The 21,801-nt window shown below is 41.5% G+C and overlaps 1 protein-coding gene across 1 annotated transcript in view; it reads left to right on the top strand.

Annotated features, from left to right (window-relative positions):
• FAM189A1 (family with sequence similarity 189 member A1) overlaps positions 1-21,801 on the top strand; it is a 748,741-nt gene that overhangs the window by 701,874 nt on the left and 25,066 nt on the right. Inside the window, exon 9 of the mRNA XM_033920182.1 lies at positions 3,037-3,630. Coding sequence (XP_033776073.1) covers positions 3,037-3,630 — 594 coding nt within the window. The remainder of the gene's footprint in view (positions 1-3,036; positions 3,631-21,801) is intronic.

Here is a 21,801-nt window from a genome sequence, read left to right as displayed (position 1 = left end):
CTGCAGTAAATTTATTTATGTAAAATATTTGTACCCCATACTACATATTGATAAACTTAGGTGGTATATCATAAAAATAAATAATGTAGAACACTAAAGCACTCTATGGTGTACAATAGTATCCAAACAGAGGGAAAAGACCTAAAAAACCCCACGGAGTCCAATCAATAGAAAGACCCCGATTGTAGAGTTTGGGGTATTATCATAGGTCAAAACCTCTATTTGAATTCATTAATTTATTAAGGGCTCCTTTTACTAAGGTGTGTTAGGGCCTTAACATGCAGAATAGCGTGCGCTAAATTGCTACGCACGCTAAACCTTAACGCCAGCATTGAGCAGGCGTTATTTTAGAAGCATACTGTGCGGTAATTTTGTGCGTGCGCTAAAAACGCAAGCGCACCTTAATAAAAAGAGCCCTAAATTTAATATTTTTTAATTTTTTATATAATGTTTTATATTTTGTAGTAAATTTAAAATTCAGTTTCTCCCATATTTAAATAGAGAAAAGAGAGCTGACAACTATTAGAGTGTAACCATTAACAACACTGCATCTGCCATACTGAATTAGACTTCAAACAAGCACTTATCTTTTCAACCTAACGGAGGCCAGTTCCATTTTCACACTGATAGGCTTCTTCAGGGGAAGTGCTATAGCTTGTTTCTAACGCCAGTATCAGCTATTTAAGAACATAAGAATTGCCACTGCTGGGTCAGACCAGTGGTCCATCATGCTTACGCGGCGGCCCTCTGGTCTAAGACCAGCGCCCTAACCGAGACTAGCCCTATCAGCGTATGTCCTTGTTCAGCAGGAACTTGTCCAACTTTGTCTTGAATCCCTGGAGGGTGTTTTCCCTTATGACAGACTCCGGAAGATTGTTCCAGTTTTCTACCACTCTCTGGGTGAAGAAGAACTTCCTTACGTTTGTAAGGAATCTATCCCCTTTCAACTTTAGAGAGTGTGAACAACCTGTCCTTATCTACCAAGTTTATTCCCTTCAGTACCTTGAAAGTTTTGATCATTTCCCCTCTCAATCTCCTCTGTTCTCTAATCTTTCGCTGTACGGCAGTTCCTCCAACCCCTTAACCATCTTAGTCACTCTTCTCTGGACCCTTTTGAGTAGTACCTTGTCCTTTTTCATGTACAGCGACCAGTGCTGGACGCAGTACTCCAGGTGATGGCACACCATGGCCTGGTACAGCGGCATGATAACCTTCTCCAATCTGTTTGTGATCCCCTTCTTTATCATTCCTAGCATTCTGTTCGCTCTTTTTGTCGCCGCCGCACATTGCGTGGACGGCTTCATTGACTTGTCGATCAGAACTCCCAAGTCCCTTTCCTGGGAGGTCTCTCCAAGTACCGCCCCGGACATCATGTATTCGTGCATGAGATTTTTGTTACCGACATGCATCACCTTACACTTATCCATGTTAAACCTCATTTGCCATGTCGAAGCCCATTCCTTGAGCCTGATTATGTCACGTTGCAGATCTTCGCAGTCCCCCTGCGTCTTCACTACTCTGAATAACTTCGTATCCTCCGCAAATTTAATCACCTCGCTCGTCATTCCTATGTCCAGATCATTTATAAAGATGTTGAAGAGCACGGGTTCAAGCACCGAGCCCTGCAGCACCCCACTGGTGACGCTCTTCCAGTCCGAGTATTGTCCATTTACCCCCCACTCTCTGTTTCCTATGCTCCAGCCAGTTTCTAATCCATGTATTTCACCCTCAATTCCATGGCTCGCAATTTTCCAAAGTAGTCGTTCATGCAGAACCTTGTCAAATGCCTTCTGAAAATGCAGATATACAATATCAACCGGGTCGCCCTTGTCTATCTGCTCAATCATATGTTACACAGTTGCCACCATCAAGCCGGATAAATGTAGTTTCTGGTTGCTGATAGTTACTATTAAAAATAGGCCTAACTAATATTGTACCCCAGACCAGGGGTAGGGAGCTCTGGTCCTTGAGAGCCGTATTCCAGTCGGGTTTTCAGAATTTCCCCAATGAATATGCTTGATCTATTTGCATGCACTGCTTTCAATGCATATTAATTGGGGAAATCCTGAAAACCCGACTGGAATACGGCTCTTGAGGACCCCTGCCCCAGACAATGCCATACCATAAACTATTCCAGACAATCTACCAGGCATGAGGTAGGCAAAGTGTTGGCAAACTCAGGTGTGGCGTGCCAAGTTTACACTTAAATTTCTGCCAGACATTGATTTTTATTTTCATTTTTATTTAAAGTATTACAGTATTTCTTTGATTTTTTTTTCTGCTTGTATGAGAGTTATAGTTGCTTGAGTTCCGGTTAACAGAGTCTACTGCATTTTACAAAACTCACAACACAAAAAGCAGAAACATATACAAGATTGTATAGTATTGCATTCTTAAAGCCATCAGCATAAGCTTATAGTATATTGTGTACTATCATATACAGAATTATGTCCATTATGCAGTTGTGCCCTCTATAATCATAGAATAAATCCTGCATAAATTAATGTGATTTCAATTTCAATATCATTTGTAGTTCTGTTGGCAAAGCATTCCACAGTCCAATAATTGAAAACTCACTTGCACAAGATTCTTTCAAGTGAACCGCATGAAATAATGGTACAGCAGTCAATGTCAATAACCTAGCTGGGCAATAAAGTTTAAGTTATTGTGCACATGTAATGCAAAATTATTTAATGAAATTTTTAGAAGTCTGTATGAAGTTTGACATTCACAGAGGCATTGACACAGATTTCTGAGGTAACATTTAATAAGTTGATTAGCATAATTGTGTTTATTGGCCAGCTTAATTATTAACCAGCTTAATTGTTATTGCTTATTGTACACCACTTAGAAACCTGATTAAACGGTTTAAAATTTTTTTTTTTAATAAACTTGAAACTTATTGATCATCCCTGTAGGCCTTTCATATCATTTAATAAACAGGCCTTAGAATTTTGTGGTGCTTCTTCTATAATTCACTGCAGTATTACCAAATATTTTGGCATCAATTTTGTTTTGTGTGCTTTTGTTCTGTAGTGTCTGTGGACAGTGCCTCCTTGCTGATCTCTGAAGTTGCTGACATCCCAGACCACAGCTGCTCTTCAGAAGACCTGTGCTCCTTGGAGGTTCAAGGCTCTTTGCGTTCTGCAGATTTTTCACCATACAGCACCATTCGTACAGCTGCCACAGACAGTAGCTGTACCAGCCTAGAGCACAGTGTTCGCTGTGGATTCCACTGGACTAACTCACAGTGCTCACCCGAGGATGATGGAGGCTCGAGTAGAACATTCATGGATCAATGCCAAAGACAGGAATATGAAAATTGTGCACACCCTAGATCCACCAACTGCTCTTTGGAGAATTTCAGTACAGCGTGGAAGGAATCCCAAGGCTCTATGAGAGAAAACAAAGTGTCTCCATCTTTGAAACCAATGAAAAGATGTTGTAGAGGTGGTTTTGGCCAATCAGCTGCACATGCTCAGCCATCTCGCAGTACTGTACCTGCAAATACTTCATCACAGTCTGGCTGTCAGGAGAGAACTCTCCAGCATCATCGAAGTAGAAAATACAGATTTTCTAATATAGTCCGATCTACTAGTGACCCTGTTTCATGTTCATCCAGCACAGAAGGTAAATGTGGTCCAGTCAGACACTATAGTATGGAACAAACCAAGCACAATTTAAATGTTCTTAAATTAGCGTAGTTCTAAAACAGATTAAACCCTAAATTAGCTTTTTTTATATTGAAGTATAAGACATTTTTATATAAATACATGCAAAATATACATGTTCACTAATATGTGTCATCCAAAATGTAGAATACTCTCCATGTATAGAAATTTAGCTCAATGTAAACATAATGCATTTAAAATATCTTTTAAGTGTGGTCTACAATAGATGTATTTGATGTGAGGATTGGGAAGAAAAATCCCCATTCTGAAGTTAATGTATACCTGTATCAACTGTTCTACAATTTGTTTGCCATCTTTGAACCAGAGTGCCACTATGCCTGGTGCAAAAGCCAACCAAGTATGCTATTTCTCTGAAAGACTACTAAGCAGCATTATAAAATGAAGAAAGCAGAGAAGTTCAAGTAGAAGGAGTAGATACAAGAAATCAAAGCAGTTATAGAAGCGAATCAGTTTCTAAGCTGGTTCAACAATAGATACCCCAAGGAGATGAGAAAGGTAAGTTCACACAGCCTTATGTAGCTTGAACAAACAAATAAGTGGATTCTGGGACGATGCATCTTAAAACTGGACAAACCAGGAAATGGTCCAGAAAAGGAAGATGTGAGGCTTAATTTACTAGTTTTCCCAAAGACACAGAACTGGTGGGTGGAGGGTGGAACTTATGGGTCAGCTTTCCAAATCCTGTTTGAAAATATTCTAGGGCTGAGTTCCTAAATGTATGCTCAAAATTTCACTAAGGCCTTGAGTCTATAAAGGGTGTCTTAACTCCTAGGCGCCATTTGGCACAATTGTCAATCAACCTTTTGGTTCAGTTTATAGAATCACATCTAGTAGCACCCAAGCATTCTTATGCTCCTGTAGGCATTAAAATCTTTAGGAACACTCCATTTTAGACTAAGGTTTTCTTGGCCTAAATGAGTGCACCTAAGGTAGGTGCCTACTGGTACATAACTCAATCCATAGCCAATCTCCACTCAAATCGGCCCCTAACCATGCCTAATTGCCTCGTAGGTGCCAGTAGGCACCTTGATGTAGATGTCTGCCTTGAAATGGTAGGCGCCTACTAGCATAATACATTTTTTTTCAGTTGTTTTTTAATGGCGCTTTCAATTATCAGTGCCAATTAAGCCAGTTTAAAAAATTAAGTTAGGCACCTAGATAAGCTAGTCACACTGATCTAGGCGCCTAACTGTATGCATCTTTTATTGAATCAGGGCCTAAATGCATACCATTAGGAACCTATAAAATTGAGTGGCAGTAGGATATCACTTAGGACAGGGAAAATAGCTTAGCACTGATTTTCAGCACAAGGCACCTAAATCAGGCTCATAATTTGAGATGAGTTCCAAAGTCTGTTAAGCATGAAAAGCTGCTTTCTGGATAAATGCAAGTTTTAATTTCAAGAAATCTATCCAATATAAGATTTTGTTTTACTATGTACCAACTATTTATCATATTCCTTCAAATAAATGCCTTGTAGTACAAATTTCATACACCTATATCTATCTATAAGGTATGTCTATAAGGGCAGTATGCTTCCAGTATGAACTCATTGGGAAAAAAACCAATAACACAACTTAACAGGTTTTGGAACTCACTTCTTCAATTCAAGGCAAATAAATGGCAGACCTTTAATTTAGGTGCATAACTTTTAAGCTCCTAAACTTAGGTAAATTTTCAGGAGGAAATTTAGACTTCTAAGTCTGGCTGAAAATAGGGGACAAATTTAAGAACCTAACCTAGGTGCCCAAGAGTCCCTTTTACCAAACTGTAGTAAAATGTATATTTACCATGGCTTATTCCGGGACTTGCATGGCAGTTACAAATGTAAAGTGGCATGTAACGGGACATTCCCTATATTTTCCATTGCAAGCCACATGATAAGATTCACATTAACAATGGTACCTGCTCCTGGTTAATATAGAAGCACTAAGGGGGCAATTCTATAAAGTGGTGCCTAAAGGGAAGCACCACTTAAAAGTGTTAAAGGTACTATCACATTTACAGTTAGGCACTTACTTGCCCTAGGCGATGTTCTATGAAGTATCAACATGCTATACATGGATAAAGCATGGGTAGCCTATGGATGTATTTCCCAGTTAGTCGGGTAGTTTATAGAATGCTATAATCTATATACCTAGGTGTGCCAACTTTGCCTGCCATTGACATGGCATTTTCCATTATGCCTATTAATGGCCATGCACTAATTTCCCCATTAGCACTTAAGCCCATAACTATACCTATTTACTGTATACTCGAATATAAGCTGAAATTTTTGGGCCATATTGGGTCTTGTTTTATATTAAGGTCAGTGCCCACCTGCCCCACCAACCCAAACCTATTGCAGGTCTCTGCTGGGCCTGCCGTGAGACCTGGTGGGCCGGGACAGGAGGGATCTCTCCCACCTCCTGTCCTGGCCAACTACGACAACTTTTAACTCCCTCCCACCTCCCCCACATACCTTTGAAATCCCTGGTGGTTGAGCGGTGGATAGGAGCAGGAGCAGTATTCCAGCGCTCCTATCCTGCTGCGAGTACTTGTGGGACTCGCGGAAGCCATTCAGCTAGCAGCTCAGCACAGATCAGGAGCACAGGAAGACCTCTTTTGCTCTAGCCCTCCACTCAACCACCAGGGATTTCAAAGGTACACGGTGGAGGCGGGATGGAGTTAAGTCATCACAGTTGGCAGGAAGGATCCATCCTGTCCTCTCTCACCACTGCACCACCAGGAATTTCAGAGTTATGCAGGGGAGGCCGGAGGGAGTTAAAAATCATCGCAGTAGGCTGGGATAGGAGGTGGGAGCGATCCCTCCTGTCCAGGCCTACCGCTGGACTACCAAGGATTTCAAAGGTATGCGGGGGAGGCCTAAATAGCATCAGGAGGGAGGGAAGGGGGAACAGTGTGCAGGCCTCGCAGGGCAGGAAGGGCGGGAGGGGAACTGGATGCAGAGCTGGACAGGGCAGGGCACTTGAACATTAATTCGGTTTATATTCGAGTCAACCAGTTTATATATGGGTCGGCTTATATTTGCATATATATGGTACTAATCAGTTAGCCACGGATTCTCTAAACGCCACGTGATTGACATGCGATCGAGACAAGGGTGCCACTTAGAGAATCCAGGCCTAAGGGCTAATTGATTAGGGCATGGTGATGTAGCTGTGCTAACCAATTAGCACTGGGCATACCTACTTTCTGCCACAAGCAGAAAGTGATAGTGCCTCTATCACTAAAAACTAAAAAGTAGTTTTTAAGGCATGGGAAGTGTGCGCAAATGCCAAAATTACTATGGGACAACTGAGCACACCTCACGGTAGTAGTTTTTAACCTGTGATAAGTATATGTTAGTGCTTACAGCACATAGTAAAAGGGCCCCTAAATGCCTACAATGCCCACTTTCTGGTCATGTCAAACCCCTTTATTCAAAAAAGCATGGCTAATTTTTCATAAAGCACCTTAATGTGACTGTACACTCAAAGTTAACACATGATAAACCATACTATAAGGGCTTAATGCAGCTTAGTAAAAGGATTCTTAAATGTATTTTTTTTCTCTTGAAAATCAAGCCCTTAGTAAATTAGGCCATAAAAACCTGAAATGAAATAACAATGAAGAATCTTTCATTTTGAAATATCTAGCCAGTACTGCATTTTTAGAAGTTGTTTGCTGCCTGTAAATTATCATAATACAACATATTTGTGAGTCCTGACGTAGCTCACACAAAAGCTATCAAAGATGGTTAATTATTGTCTTAAAAACAATCAAATAAATGTAAGTGGCTTTACTATTCTTCTTATTTTTCCAGGTCCTTTCCCCTATAGCTGTATAGCAGCAAAGAAAACAACGGGATTAAGATAACATATTTTTTCTTTATACAGTTCCATCTATAACAGAAACAAAGCATATTATCACTGCTTTAAAACAAGTACCGTATTTTCACCCATATACCGCGCACCCGTGTAAAACGCGCACACGGGTATAGCGCGCGGGGAACAGAAATTTATGTTAAAAAATTTTACTATAGCGCGTATACCGCGCATGCCGCCCCGACTCTCCTTTCGCCCACCCCGACTCTCCTTTCCGAAGGACCGCTCGCACCCCCACCCGAAGGACCGCTCACACCCCCGCAGCCTCCCCCCCTCCCCCTCCCGCTGGAGAAGCTGCCTACCGTTGTTTCCGGATGCCAGTGAGCCCAGCTGCTTCCTCTTCCGGCAGTCCCGCCCTTTCTCTGATGTCAGAGAAAGGGCGGGACCACCGGAAGAGGAAGCAGCGCAGGGCTCAGAGAAGGGGCAGGACTGCCGGCAGAGGAAGCAGCTGGGCTCACTGGCATCCGGAAACAACGGTAGGCAGCTTCTCCATGCAGGAGGGGGAGGGGGGGAGGCTGTGGGGGTGCGAGCGGTCCTTCGGGGTGGTGGTGCGAGCGGTCCTTCGGGGTGATGAATCGGACGTTGGGGTGCGGAAACTATGTAAAAAAAAAATTGTACAATGCGCTCACGCATATAACACGCATGGTTATGCACGGTTTGTAAAATCATGTATAACGCGCGCGTTATATGTGTGAAAATACGGTAGATTTCTTCTTTGTGGAAAGTCATGAATGCATTTTTCAGAGCTTTGTCATGGGAGGCAGGTGTGGGCTTTAAACCAGTGTCTCGCAAACTGGCGACACACTAAATTGAGGGCGTCGGCTTGAGGGTATCCAGAAGGTCATGGCCGTCGATGTGATAGCGTCACGCACATGCATGACATGTCATCACATCGACATGCGTGCAGGCCCTCCAGACAGGGCCCTGAGATGCCAGTGTGGGGGGGGGGGTGCTGAAAAAGAAGAGGCGTGGAGAGGAGGAGAGATCCTGCAGGCAGTCAACTGGCACTGGCACCTCTCCTCCTCCCCGGTGTCTGGCGGCACACCAGGAATCTCCTGGGGCACACTAGTGTGCCACAGCACATAGTTTGCGATACACTGCATTAAACAAAGGGAAGAATTACCAAGATGCAAATCCCCTGATATTCAACACTATTTAGATTCAAACAGTTTTATTGATGCAAACATCATCAAATACAACAAATACAGCATCAAAGCACATCAATAATGCATCAATTTTATAATATAATATACATAATAAAAAACTAATTCCAATTTCAATAAACCCCCATTTTATCTATATGTGTTTGAACCCACACCGTCCCTCTTCACACCCACCCCTCCCCACCCAATAGTACCTTAACTGGTCAGCAAAGGTTGCTGACTGCTTAAACAGTGTTTAACCAGTTATTCTCGAATAATCAGTGGGAGATAACTGTTATTTCTGCTGAATAGTCGCAGTAAGCGCATAAGCCCAGATTCTGTAAATGGCACCTGAAGATAGAGGCCTAAATCAGCATGTCTAGCCAATCTAAAAGCCTAACTAAATTTTTTTAATTGTCTTAATCGGCGCCATTAATTGAAAGTGCCATTTTAAAACAATTAAAAAAGCATTTTAAAAAATGAATTAGCTGGTCATCACCTCAATAGGCACTTACCACTTCGAGGTAGGTGTTTACTCCAAGGCAGCTACCAGTAAGTAAGCATGGGTAGGGGCAGATTTGGGCATGATTTTACTTAGATGCCAGTAGGCGCCTAACTTAGGCGCATTCATTTAGGCTAAGAAAATCCTGGCCTAAATGGCAATGCGCTTAAGGATTCAATGCCTACCAGTGCCTAAGACAGCTTAGGTGCCTCTAGGCACAGTTTTATAAATGGCACCTAGAGGATGATTGACAATTGAGCTCAATAATGCCTATAAGTTAGGCACTGTCTATAGAATCAGGCCCGACTAAACAGCTGTATTACATGATATAGCTGGTTAGCGCTGATATTGAGCGCTGGGTTTAGCGGTTAAATAGGACCACATAAAGAGCAGTCTTTAACCGTTAGGAATTTAACCAGTTAGTACTGAATATCAAGTTATATGGGTTAAGTCCTAGCAGCTAAAATTGAAATCAGAAATTCAGTGTTGATCATCGGTTACTTCTGGGTTTAGTGCTGGCAGCAGGCTTCAACCATGCTTGCTCACTGATGCTTGAATACCAGCCCTAAGGAATCTGCATTTTGGGGCTTATTTAATCAGCCACATTAGCTATTAACTCATCAGTTACACATGCTAACCTGGTACCTTGGCCACTAGCATGTGCAAATTTCAGCTTTAGATTCCTTGTTACCACCTGTTAACTGTTAAAAACGTAAGCATAAACACCTGATATACCACCATAGTTGCAGCACAATTCAAGGCGGTTTATAATCAAATTTATCAAATAAAAGGAAAAAAGGAACGCCATTAAAATAGGAAAGTATACTACTTTCATACATAAAACCATTCATGGTCTATCATTGCAAAGATGTGTTCTCTACTAGTTATAAAGTTAACAGAAAGCACGTTCAAAGAGATAAGTTTTCAAAAGAATTTGCAAGCGAGAATACGATGATTCCAAATGTAAACTAAGTGGTAAAGAGTTCCATAGAGCTGGACCTATTGCAAAGAATGCTGAATTTCTAGTTCTGAATATATGCAGCTAACTATGTCATGTTAAATGCCATTCAGTTAACACAAGGCTGTTCAATAGCAAAGTGTTGGAAGTGTCCTAGAAATTACTGTGCATTAATTTTGTAATTACCCTGCATTGAGTTTGGCTGTTAGCCCACAGTAACTGCAAAATCTTACCACATTTCAGTAAAAGGGCCCTCTTTGTTTCAGGTTCATTTTATGCTGTATTCATAGAAGATATGTATGCCCCAGAGGAATGAGACAATAAAAATTCCATGCTGTGGATGTACTAACCAGCCAAAAGTTTTAGTCAAATTTCACAAGAAGGTTTTTTTGCACGATGCCATGCCCGGGAGCTTTCTGCATTCGCAGCCATAACAACAGATGAATTATTTTGACAATGCTTCTTTCTGGTAGTGTCCATAAAAGGAACATTGCCCATATCAGAACCCTCCCCCCCCTCATTTTGGGCATCCATTCCTTGGTAAGCCAGTGGCCTGCCAACTTCTCCCTCCCCCAGTTCCAATAAAAGGTTCAAACTGAAAATGAATTGACCCTTTGAAGCCCTCCCTTTTAAAAAAAAAAGGTGCTCCAAGGGGTAAATATTCAGCTGGCGGTGATCAGCATTCTTCTGCCCACTGCCAATGTTATACCCAGATATTCAATGCCAGGCAATGTCCGGGCATCAGCATTGAATATCCAGGTTTGTGTGGCCAACTATCGCTTATCCGGTTAAATACTATATTCAGTACTTTACAGCCTACATGAAACCAGATAAAGATAAGACTGAGTTTTATGCGGTCCAATTTGTCCAGTTAACTTCAGCAGTTAACTGTTGAATATTGGCATTTAACCACATTAATGACAACTCCACCTCGGCCCAAAATAGCAGGCTACGGATTTAGCAGTTAATGCTGATATTCAGTGGTACTAAGGATTGAATTCTGTATATTGCATCTAAAAAAATCAATGCTGAAAAAAAACTCGCCTAAGCGCTATTCTAGAAACAATGCCTAAAATTAGACATGGTTTACAGAATAGTACTTACACCCGAGAGCCGCACCTAATTTTAGATGCAACCATTTCCACCAATGTAAACATGGTGCAAACCTTCATGCCTCTTATTCTATAATAATGCGCATAACTTTGAGCAATGTCCTTATCCGCCCATTTCCTCTCCTCCCCCCCCCCTTTTTTTTGGTACAACATATAAATTTTAGGCACAAATCTCTCACAATAATTTAAATTAAAACCAATTATAGCTAATAATTGCTTGATAACAAGCAAGTTATCTGCAGTAATTATTTATTTGTTTGTTTAAAAAGCTTATAGCCTGCTTAAATCTAAGCAGATTACAAAAAAACATACATCTTAACATAAAAAAATTAAAAACCCCTTTTACAAAACTGCGAAAGCGGTTTGTAGCACAAGCCAGTACACTGAATGCTCTGCGCTGCTTCCGATGCTCATATGAATTCTGAGTGTCAGGAGCAGCGCCAAGCATTCAGCGTGCTGGCCTGCGTTAAAAACCACTTTTGCAGTTTTGGGTTGTTTTTTTTTTTAAATCTTTATTAATTTTCCAAACTGAAGAAAAAGTACATACAGATAAACATACAGATATAAACAATTAATAGCACATACAATTGCATAAATATAAAAAACAAAATACCTTACACCCTCCCCCCTTCCTACCTTCCCCCTGTGTGTGGAAAAATTAAAAAAATCCCAAAATTAACCAATCTACAATTTAATAAATGTTTCCAACAGATCCCAGACTTATTTGAATTTTTTTATTATTTCCCACGTGTTCCGCATATATTCTCTCATACCTATAATATAAGCACAACATTTCCCACCAAAAGGTAAGGTTTAACCTATCATAATTTTTCCAATTCCTGGTTATCATCTGCATAGCAATCCCTGTCATAATTAAAAGTCTGCTTTTATGTTTGTCAACTGGATTCTTCGGTTTCAATAATGTTCCAAATAAAACCATCTCGTATGTCAATGGCATAGGAACACCAAGGGCTCCTTTTACTAAGGTACGCTAGCGTTTTTAGCGCAAGCTATATTGCCCTGCGCGCTAACCCCTGAACAGGATAACCTACCAAACCCTGCCCTTACTTGCCCAGGAATAATGATAATTGCACAAATGTGTCCAAGCCAATATTATTTTATATTAAAAATTAAAAGCAAATCTCGATTCATTAGGCCATTTGTACAATGGGGTCATATATAGCCAGGCATGTCAAAATACATCTTTCCTGACAAATATGAACTTCGAGAATCAACGCCCCAAAGTTCACTTATATACTTTTGCTGTGTTTAGTATGACATCACACCTGTCAATCAATCAACCAATAGAGAGGCCATCCTTCGGTTTTTTGAACAAAGAAAATTCCTTTTAACATAGTTACCAGGCTTAAAAAAAGTTTTACCAATCACATCTTTGTTTACATCAATTTCAAAACGCATTATAACATACCCACTGAACAATTTGTAATTCTCAAAAAGTTTAAATCAACTAGCCCTTCTGTGTTTGGAGAATCCATGCTTTGGAAAACTAACAGCTTCAAGTTTCACTGAAACACATTCATATGTGGGCCAAAAGAGCCCTCTCTTCACAAGTTTCTATGGTAGGCTAGCTTAAAGGTTAAATAGGTCAAAATGCAGATGTTACCAGGTTTAAAATATATAAAAATATGTTTTCAAAACCAATTCTCATGTTTAAACATACATTCACACACATAATCAAACACATTCTCACACGCATTCGGGGCCCCAAAACATTCATAAGCCATTTAATACTTAAACACAAATCATATTCACTTTCTTCTATACCCAGCATTGGATGTCAAATCAGATATCCACCTAGCTAACTAGCTCAAGAACATCTGTTATCAATTAGGCCATGAGGATCTTTTGGCACAAACTCTTTAGACACAGAAAAGGTACAAAGAAGGACAGAAACCAAAATGGAGTTATTAATACCTCTATAACTGTGTTATGTATATCCCCCATGATCCCGCTTAATCCAGAAAATTACATATGCTTTTTCCCCTCCTGCTAACCCCTAGGGCTCCTTTTACAAAGGTGCACTACGGGTTTTACCACACGCACCGATTAGCGTGCGCTATAGCGCGTGATAGCCAAAAATCTACTGCCTGCTCAAAAAGAGGTGGTAGTGGCTAGCGTACGCGGCATTTTAGCGCGCGCTATTTCGCGTGTTAAAGCCCTAGCATGCCTTTGTAATAGGAGCCCTAGTGTTCTCCTGTTATTCTCTAATGTCATTTTTCTGGCCTTTGCCACAATCCATATTCAGATTTTTATATTTATGCACCAACTTTTCATAAGTTTCTATTGGGCGTGATCTTAACTATCACATATGCATCTAACTAGATTTACCCAGAACCATATGAATGACAGGTGTCATATGTAGAAAAAATCTATAACATTCAAATTTTTTCTTACACACTATCCAGTGATGAGTGGAGTACCTCAGGGCTCCGTCTTAGGACCGATTCTATTCAATTTATTCATAGGAGATTTGACCCTAGGACTTAGAGGAAAAGTATCACTGTTTGCCGACGATGCCAAACTATGCAACATAGTTGGCAAAAGCAGTGTGCCCGACTTTATGACGCGGGACCTAAGACAGCTTGAACAGTGGTCATCAACTTGGCAGCTAGGCTTCAATGCTAAAAAATGTAAAGTAATGCACCTAGGCAAAAAAAATCCACACAGAACTTACACACTAAATGGTGAAACCTTGTCCAGGACCACGGTGGAACGTGATTTAGGAGTGATCATTAGCGACGACATGAAGGCTGCCAATCAAGTAGAGAAGGCTTCGTCTAAGGCAAGACAAATGATGGGCTGTATCCGTAGGGGTTTTGTCAGCAGAAAACCTGAAGTCATAATGCCACTGTACAGATCCATGGTGAGACCTCATCTCGAGTATTGTGTTCAATTCTGGAGACCACACTACCGAAAGGATGTGTTGAGAATTGAGTCGGTTCAGCGAATGGCTACCAGGATGGTCTTGGGGCTCAGGGATCTCACGTATGAAGAAAGGTTAAAAAAACTGCGGATGTACTCACTGGAGGAGCGAAGAGAGAGAGGGGACATGATTGAGACCTTTAAGTATATTACTGGGCGTATAGAGGTGAAAGATGATATCTTCAGTCTTACAGGGCCCTCGGTAACCAGAGGACACTCGCTGAAAATCAGGGGAGGGAAATTTCGGGGTGATGCTAGGAAGTACTTCTTCACCGAAAGGGTGGTCGATCATTGGAATGAGCTGCCTCAGCGGGTGGTTGAGGCCAGCAGCGTGTTAGATTTCAAGAGAAAATGGGATATTCAGGTGGGATCTCTAGGAGAGTAAGAATCAGGGAGTGGGTCATTGGTATGGGCAGACTCGTTGGGCTATGGCCCTTTTCTGCCGTCAATTTCTATGTTTCTATGTTTCTATCCATTCCAAACCAGCATATCATTGCACCCCCTTTCTTCCAAAAATGCCATTACTCACGCCGTACTACGCACCAAAAACTAACACCAGCTCAATGAAGGCGTTAGCGTCTAGCGCATGCAGCATTGCAGTGTGCACTAAGTGCGCGCTAAAACTGCTAGCGCAGCTTAGTAAAAGGAGCCCCAAGTATCCTAAAAATCTTTCCCCATATCGATTTCCAGAAATTGAGTATCCAGGGACAATAAAACAACAAATGATCCAGTGTCCGTACTTCAAGATGACAGTGCCAGCATCTATTATACTTTGAACTGTCCAACTTTTGTAAATGAACAGGAGTCCAAAAAATTCTATATAACAGAAAAAAAACAAGTTTGTCTCATAGATGCTGACGCTGTACATCTCATTCTCCAAGTCCAAATCCGTGGCCATTGAGACGCAGAAATCTTCTGCTTAGTCTCAATGCTCCAAATGTCTCTTAGACTTCTTGCCAATCTGTCTGAAAACATAGGCCCGGCAAGCTATACTGATTTTTTACGTTGCACCAATCAGGGAACCCTTTCTGAATGGTCTTTTTCAACTGCAACCATTTAAATTCTTGAGACTTTGATATGCCAAATGATTGTTGCACCTGTAATAAATTTACCATTTTCCTATTCTGAATCACATCATCTAAAGTTCATATGCCTGCCTGCAACCAATACTTCCAGAGGATTTTAGACTCGCCAATTTGTATCTTGGAGTTTAACCATAGAGATTGACACGTGGATTGTTGTATTGAAGTAGGTGTTAAATAATTAATAAATTTTAATGAATTCCAGGTAGAAAATAGAATACTATTGCCCTTATATATTCTAGGCAGCTTGATACTCAAAATATGGTTAAGATGTAATGGAGACAAGAGATGATTCTCTAATACCAACCATGAGTTCAGGAAGGATCCAATACATACCCTGACGCAATATGAAGGCTTGATGATATCTATAAAAATTTGGAAAATTTACCACCACCCCTGCCGATTGTGATTTTTGCAAAGATACTAAGGCTATTCTAGCAGTTTTACCAAGCCAAATAAATTTGGTAAAAATCTCGTTTAATTTCTCATAAAAGGAACTTTGAAAATAAACCGGTAACATACTCATTTGGTAACAAACCACAGGCAAAATCATTATTTTGATGGTTTGGACTCTCCCCCACCAAGAAAGATGTAATGGGTTCCAATGCTCACACATTTCTTTGACTTTTAGCAATAAAGACTTTTCATTTATTGTCATTGTGTCTTCCAAAGTTCTTTGAATCATAATACCCAAATATTTTATTCCCTCTTCCTTCCAAAGGAATGGGAATCAATCAATTAAACTTTTAAAAAACAGGGAGGAATGGAGGGAAGTATAGTACAAAAATTAAAAAATATCACTCCAAAACAAAAGCACCACACAAGCCAAGAAAGCTAGCTTATTACTTAAGCGAAAGAAAAGCCTCAGACAAATGGAGAGGTATACCCACATTCTTCCACCAAAGCATCATAGGCAAAAAAACTTTCACACAAGTTTAAAGTTAGCAGGTGGGAGAATGATTAATGGTAAAAACCACTGAACACAAACAGGCCAGACCGATCATTTCGTGGCCGGTAATCACTGCTTCAGGGCCTTAGCGCCAAATCCAGGCTATCCTATAATACAAAACACAAACCCAAAAGGGAAATGAAATTGCTCACCTGCTAAAAGCTGAAAAAGAGCAAAAGCTCATTCAACTACTTACAGTACGCAGATCCTAACTGCTGCTTTCAACCACAACTTTCAAAGCACTGTTGTGGGGCTTATAACCATGTCCAGCCCTTTCAGGAGAAAGATCACATGACAGGTCAGCTGAAAACGAACCATGAATGCCATACTACTTTTACTAAAGCCGTTGCTCGTTTTTTGGGGCTTATTCCGAAAACAACGAGCAACGGCTTTAGTAAAAGTATGGAATTCACCTAAAGAAACTATTAAGTTAAAGAAAAAAGTTTTCTAAAAGATAAGTGAGGAGTCAGTGAACTTGATTCATGAAACAACCCGAATTGGGTATATAAGCTTCATATTCTCTCTTTATCCCCTATTGATATAATACTACACCTTACATTTTTATTTCTTTCACCAGTATTTCTTTCACCAGTTTTTGATGCAGTATATGATACTTTGAACCACGTGGTTATTTTTTTTGTGTTGTTGAAGACAAGATTCCTAAATACAGGACAGTCTCTGCAAAAGTACACTGAATTACCAGACAAAAATCATAAGGTGATAACATTGATCAGTGGCGAGGGAGGTGCCCAGGACAGTGGCACCACCCCCACCCCCACTCGCTGGTCCAGAGGGAGAGCCAAAGCTAGCTCAAGCAGCAAGTTGGAGCTGCTGCTCGCGCCAGTGAAAAGCTAGAGGTATTTGGTGGAGGGGGGAAATGAAGGCACACATGCAGCTATAGAGGGGTGGAAAGGAGAAGGAGCGGGGGTGGAAAGGAGGCGAGGTACTGGTGCCCCTACCAGGATGGTGCCAGGGGTGGTCTGCCCCCTGCACCCCCTTACAATTCCATTGACATTGATTTTAATGTATTCAAAACATACATCTAAAAAAAAGCAGACTTGATAACAGTTGACACTTATTGATTCATAGATAAAATGGAATCTAACCAAGCACCTCAGGACTTTAATCTTTCTCCACACTGGAATTTTCACATTATCTATTTCAACAACTTCAGGCCAAGATGGATCTTCCAACCTTTCCACCAATATTTATTCTGTTTTACCAATATTTAAAATCAATTAAGCTGCACTTGCAAATTGGGTATGCACCCACATATATACATGCAACTCAGAGTGCCATTTATAGACTTCCATCTTAACCGGTTAAGTCCAGCTGAATCAGAAGCAATTTAACCAGCCAGAAGCATCTCCTGACCAGTTAAATTGTTTTGTACATCAACCTCCAAATACCTTCTTGTCCTCAGACTTACACACAAAGATTCAAATCTTGCGAGCAATTCTCACTTTCCCTGCCTCAATACTGCCATCCTGGAAAATGGAAATACCTGACCTGTAGCAATACATATATTATGTTGAAATGTAGCGTTCCTAGTATTTTCTATGCATAATGCATGTTTGACTCAAAATTTTGTTAAGCACATGCTCTAAATGGTATATAAACCCTCCACTTTTAATACTACCATGACAGACATTGTAGTCTTACATTTTTCTGTATGGTACAAAATTGACATATTTTTGTATAAAAAACCCAGAATAACACTATTTAAGACTTCATGTGTCCTCTAGCAAAATCACCTGATTCCTTAGCAAAAGGAAAAGTACAGCAGAATGTAATGATTAAGGCAGCTCATAAAGGTCATCAATATTGTAAGTATGTCTGAGCACCAGAGTTGACCTACTTGTTGCCAGCTGCTTTCATAAAACACACATACACAAGAAAAAAAAAAGCAAAGCAATGTTAAAAATGTTGCCAACTGAATTGTTAATTTCCATCCAAAGAGAACTATTGTGATGCACATAGGCGTCAGAAAGGGGAAGGCCACAGGGACCATGGCCTCCCCCCCAAATTTTTGGTCCCTGGTTTTAGCTCTCCTACCCACCCTTCTCTCGGTGTTATGCTTTAAATCTTCGGGCAGCCACTGTGCAGCGTCAAACAGCAGGCCTGCTCCAGAACTTCTGAAGTTCTGTACTTCTGAAGGCAGGCCTGCTCGTGGATGCTGCACGGCAGCTGCCAAACATTTAAAACTATAGCGCCAGAAGGATGTGGGTGGGGGACTTGGGAGCTGCTGAGAGGTCATGCACTAGGGCAGAGCTCTTGGACCCCCCCAAACAAAGCAGTGTTCCGCTGTCTTTGGTGACTATGTCATATAGTATGGATGTCTATGGTGTCTATGGCATACAGTATGGATAACAATATTGTTCCAGAGAACAGTGCTAAACAATTAGAGCAGGAGTTCTTCTCACCCAAGTCCATGGGACGCACCAATTCAGCCTGGTTTTCAAGATACTCATAATGAATATGCATGAGACATTTGCATGCAATGGAAGCAATGAATGCAAATTTATCTCATGTATATTAATTATGGGTGTCCTGAAATCCTGAACAGTTGGGTCTGTCCTGCGGACCGAGTTGAGAACCTCTGAATTAGAAGGTAATTTTGTAACGGGGCACCTGAATTTGGAGAAGGAGAGAAGGTGCCTATTTTAGGCTGTTTTATAAAGATGCATTGGCACCTATGTATCTACTGTATAAAATAGTGTCTTTCAAGCTATATACCACTGCATAGTGGTATGCCCTGAAGAGATTCTGGGTGTGCCATGAGAGATTCCAGAATTTTAATTTATTTTTAAAAATTCCCTTCTTAAGTATACCCTAGAATAGATGACATGTGCGTTGCATACCCAGACAAGCATCATTCTTTGATGTTATTGGTCCTTGAAAACTAACGGCAAGTACCGTATTTTTCACCCCATAAGACGCACCCTAGATTTAGAGGAGGAAAACAAGAAAAAAACATTCTGAATCAAATTCTCCCTGCCAGGCTCTGTACCCAACCCCACACTCCATGCCAGACTCTGCACCCTGTTCCTCTTCCCTGCCAGGCTCTGTACCCTGTCCCCCCTCTGGTGGTCTAGTGATAGGCCGGAACAAGGCGGGCAGGGACAGGGCATATGGCAGGCTGGGACAAGGCACAGATGTCAAGGCAGATGACTTTTTAAAATATGCAATGTCACCTCAGTAACAACTATAGAAAAATAGACAAATGTAGTGCAAAATATAGACAGCAGATATAAACTCTCCAAACTGACACATTTTGATCACTAAATTGAAAATAAAATCATTTTTCCTACCTTTATTGTCTGGTGATTTCTTTCTTTCCTTCCTTAGGCCCTTCCTCCCTCCCTCTTTCCTATGTCCCCTTCAATGCCTTCTAGCCTTTGTCCTCTTCCTCCCCCCTCCCCCCCTCCCGCATTGTCTGGTGATTTCTTTTGTTCTTTCCTTCCTCAGGCCCAACAATTGTCCCTTCCTCCCTCCCTCCTGTTCCCCTCACTGCCTTCCAGCCTTTGTCCTCTTTCCCTCCCCCCCAAACTCAGGCCCTCAATGCCTTCCAACCTTTGTCCTCTTCCTCCCCCCCCCCCCCCCCTCTCCCGTTGTCTGGTGATTTCTTTCTTTCCTTCCTCAGGCCCAACAACTGTCCCTTCCTCCCTCCCTCCTGTTCCCCTCACAGCCTTCAGCCTCTGTCCTCTTCTGCCCACCCCCAGCCTACTTGCCCGCCCACTGGATTTAATTACTTCCCGCTGCTGCTGTGAGGACACGTCGCCGAAACAGCAGCAGCAAGGAGGGGGGGCAGACTCCTGGTTAAGCAGCATGGCACCCATAAGGGCCAGGCGGGTGCAGCGATTGCGCATCGCTGGTCCAGAAGCCTTACCTATGACATCAACTCTTTATAGTTTATAAATCTTTCCTTAATTGCTTCTGATAATTTCAGCTGAAAGCAGTACAACATGCAGAAAGTGAAAATCTATGAAAGTATCAACTGCAAGAGACAAGATTTTGAACCAACTATTTTGAGGCCCTCGGTATTATAAAGAATGATTCTTTATGGAAGAAAACTTGTGCCTTAAGTGTCCGGTGGTCGTGTCCGCAACCACCTTCAGCTCTCACCTCCTCCAGCACCGGTCACACACACAAGCTGCACTGCCTCCAATGGTACCTTACATTCTGGAACGTTGTCCGCCTCACTGCTGTAACCTCATGCAAGCGCTTTCCTGTGTCTGTACGTGATTGTGAGGTGGAGTGGAGAGGACAGTGTGTACAGATGCAGGAAATTACAGCAGTGAGACGGGCAACGTTCCAGAATGCAACCGCCAGACATGGCCACTGGACACATAAGGCACAAGTTTTCCATAAAGAATCATTCTTTATAATACTGAGGGCCGCAAAATAGTACCTGGCAGGCCGCAAGTTTGAGACCACTGTTTTAGGGTTTTCTCTGTGCCCTTGCTTTACTGTTTAAACATTGTTTTGTCACAAATTATCTAGTTTTTTCATTTCTGTTACCAAGATTGAAAGTTCAGAGCTTTATTTCTTTTTTTATTGTAAAAACTTCTATTCCATTTAAGACCTAAGCAGATTACAATAAAATATACATATCCCAGGATACTATGGGAGCTTAGAGAGGTTCTGGCGAGTCCTATTAAAGACTTGTTCAATAAATCTCAGGAGACGGGAGTGGTTCCTGGGGATTGGAGGAGAGCGGATGTGGTCCCTATTCACAAAAGTGGTCACAGGGATGAAGCAGGAAACTACAGGCCGGTGAGCCTCACTTCAGTTGTTGGAAAAATAATGGAAGTGTTGCTGAAAGAAATGATAGTGAACTTTCTTGAATCTAATGGGTTACAGGATCCGAGGCAACATGGCTTTACAAAAGGTAAATCGTGCCAAACGAACCTGATTGAATTTTTTGATTGGGTGACCAGAGAGCTGGATCGAGGACATATGCTAGATGTAATTTACTTAGATTTCAGCAAAGCCTTTGATACAGTTCCTCATAGGAGGTTGTTGAACAAACTTGAAAGGCTGAAGTTAGGACCCAAAGTGGTGAACTGGGTTATAAACTGGCTGTCAGACAGATGCCAGAGGGTGGTGGTTAATGGAAGTTGCTCGGAGGAAGGAAAGATGAGTAATGGAGTCCCTCAGGGTTCGGTGCTGGGGCCGATCCTGTTCAATATGTTTGTGAGTGACATTGCTGAAGGGGTTAGAAGGAAAAGTGTGCCTTTTTGCAGATGATACCAAGATTTGTAACAGAGAAGACACCGAAGAGGGAGTGGAAAATATGAAAAAGGATCTGCAAAAGTTAGAGGAATGGTCTAATGCCTGGCAACTAAAATTCAGTGCAAAGAAATGCAGAATAATGCATTTGGGGATTAATAATCGGAAGGAACCGTATATGCTGGGAGGAGAGAAGCTGATATGCACGGACGGGGAGAGGGACCTTGGGGTGATAGTGTCCGAAGATCTAAAGGCGAAAAAAACAGTGTGACAAGGCAGTGGCTGCTGCCAGAAGGATGCTGGGCTGTATAAATAGAGGCGTA

The sequence above is a fragment of the Geotrypetes seraphini genome, chromosome 14, assembly GCF_902459505.1.
Source record: "Geotrypetes seraphini chromosome 14, aGeoSer1.1, whole genome shotgun sequence".
NCBI lineage: Eukaryota > Metazoa > Chordata > Amphibia > Gymnophiona > Dermophiidae > Geotrypetes > Geotrypetes seraphini.
Note: the sequence above shows the minus strand (reverse complement) of the source record. Positions and strands in the feature narration are given on the sequence as shown.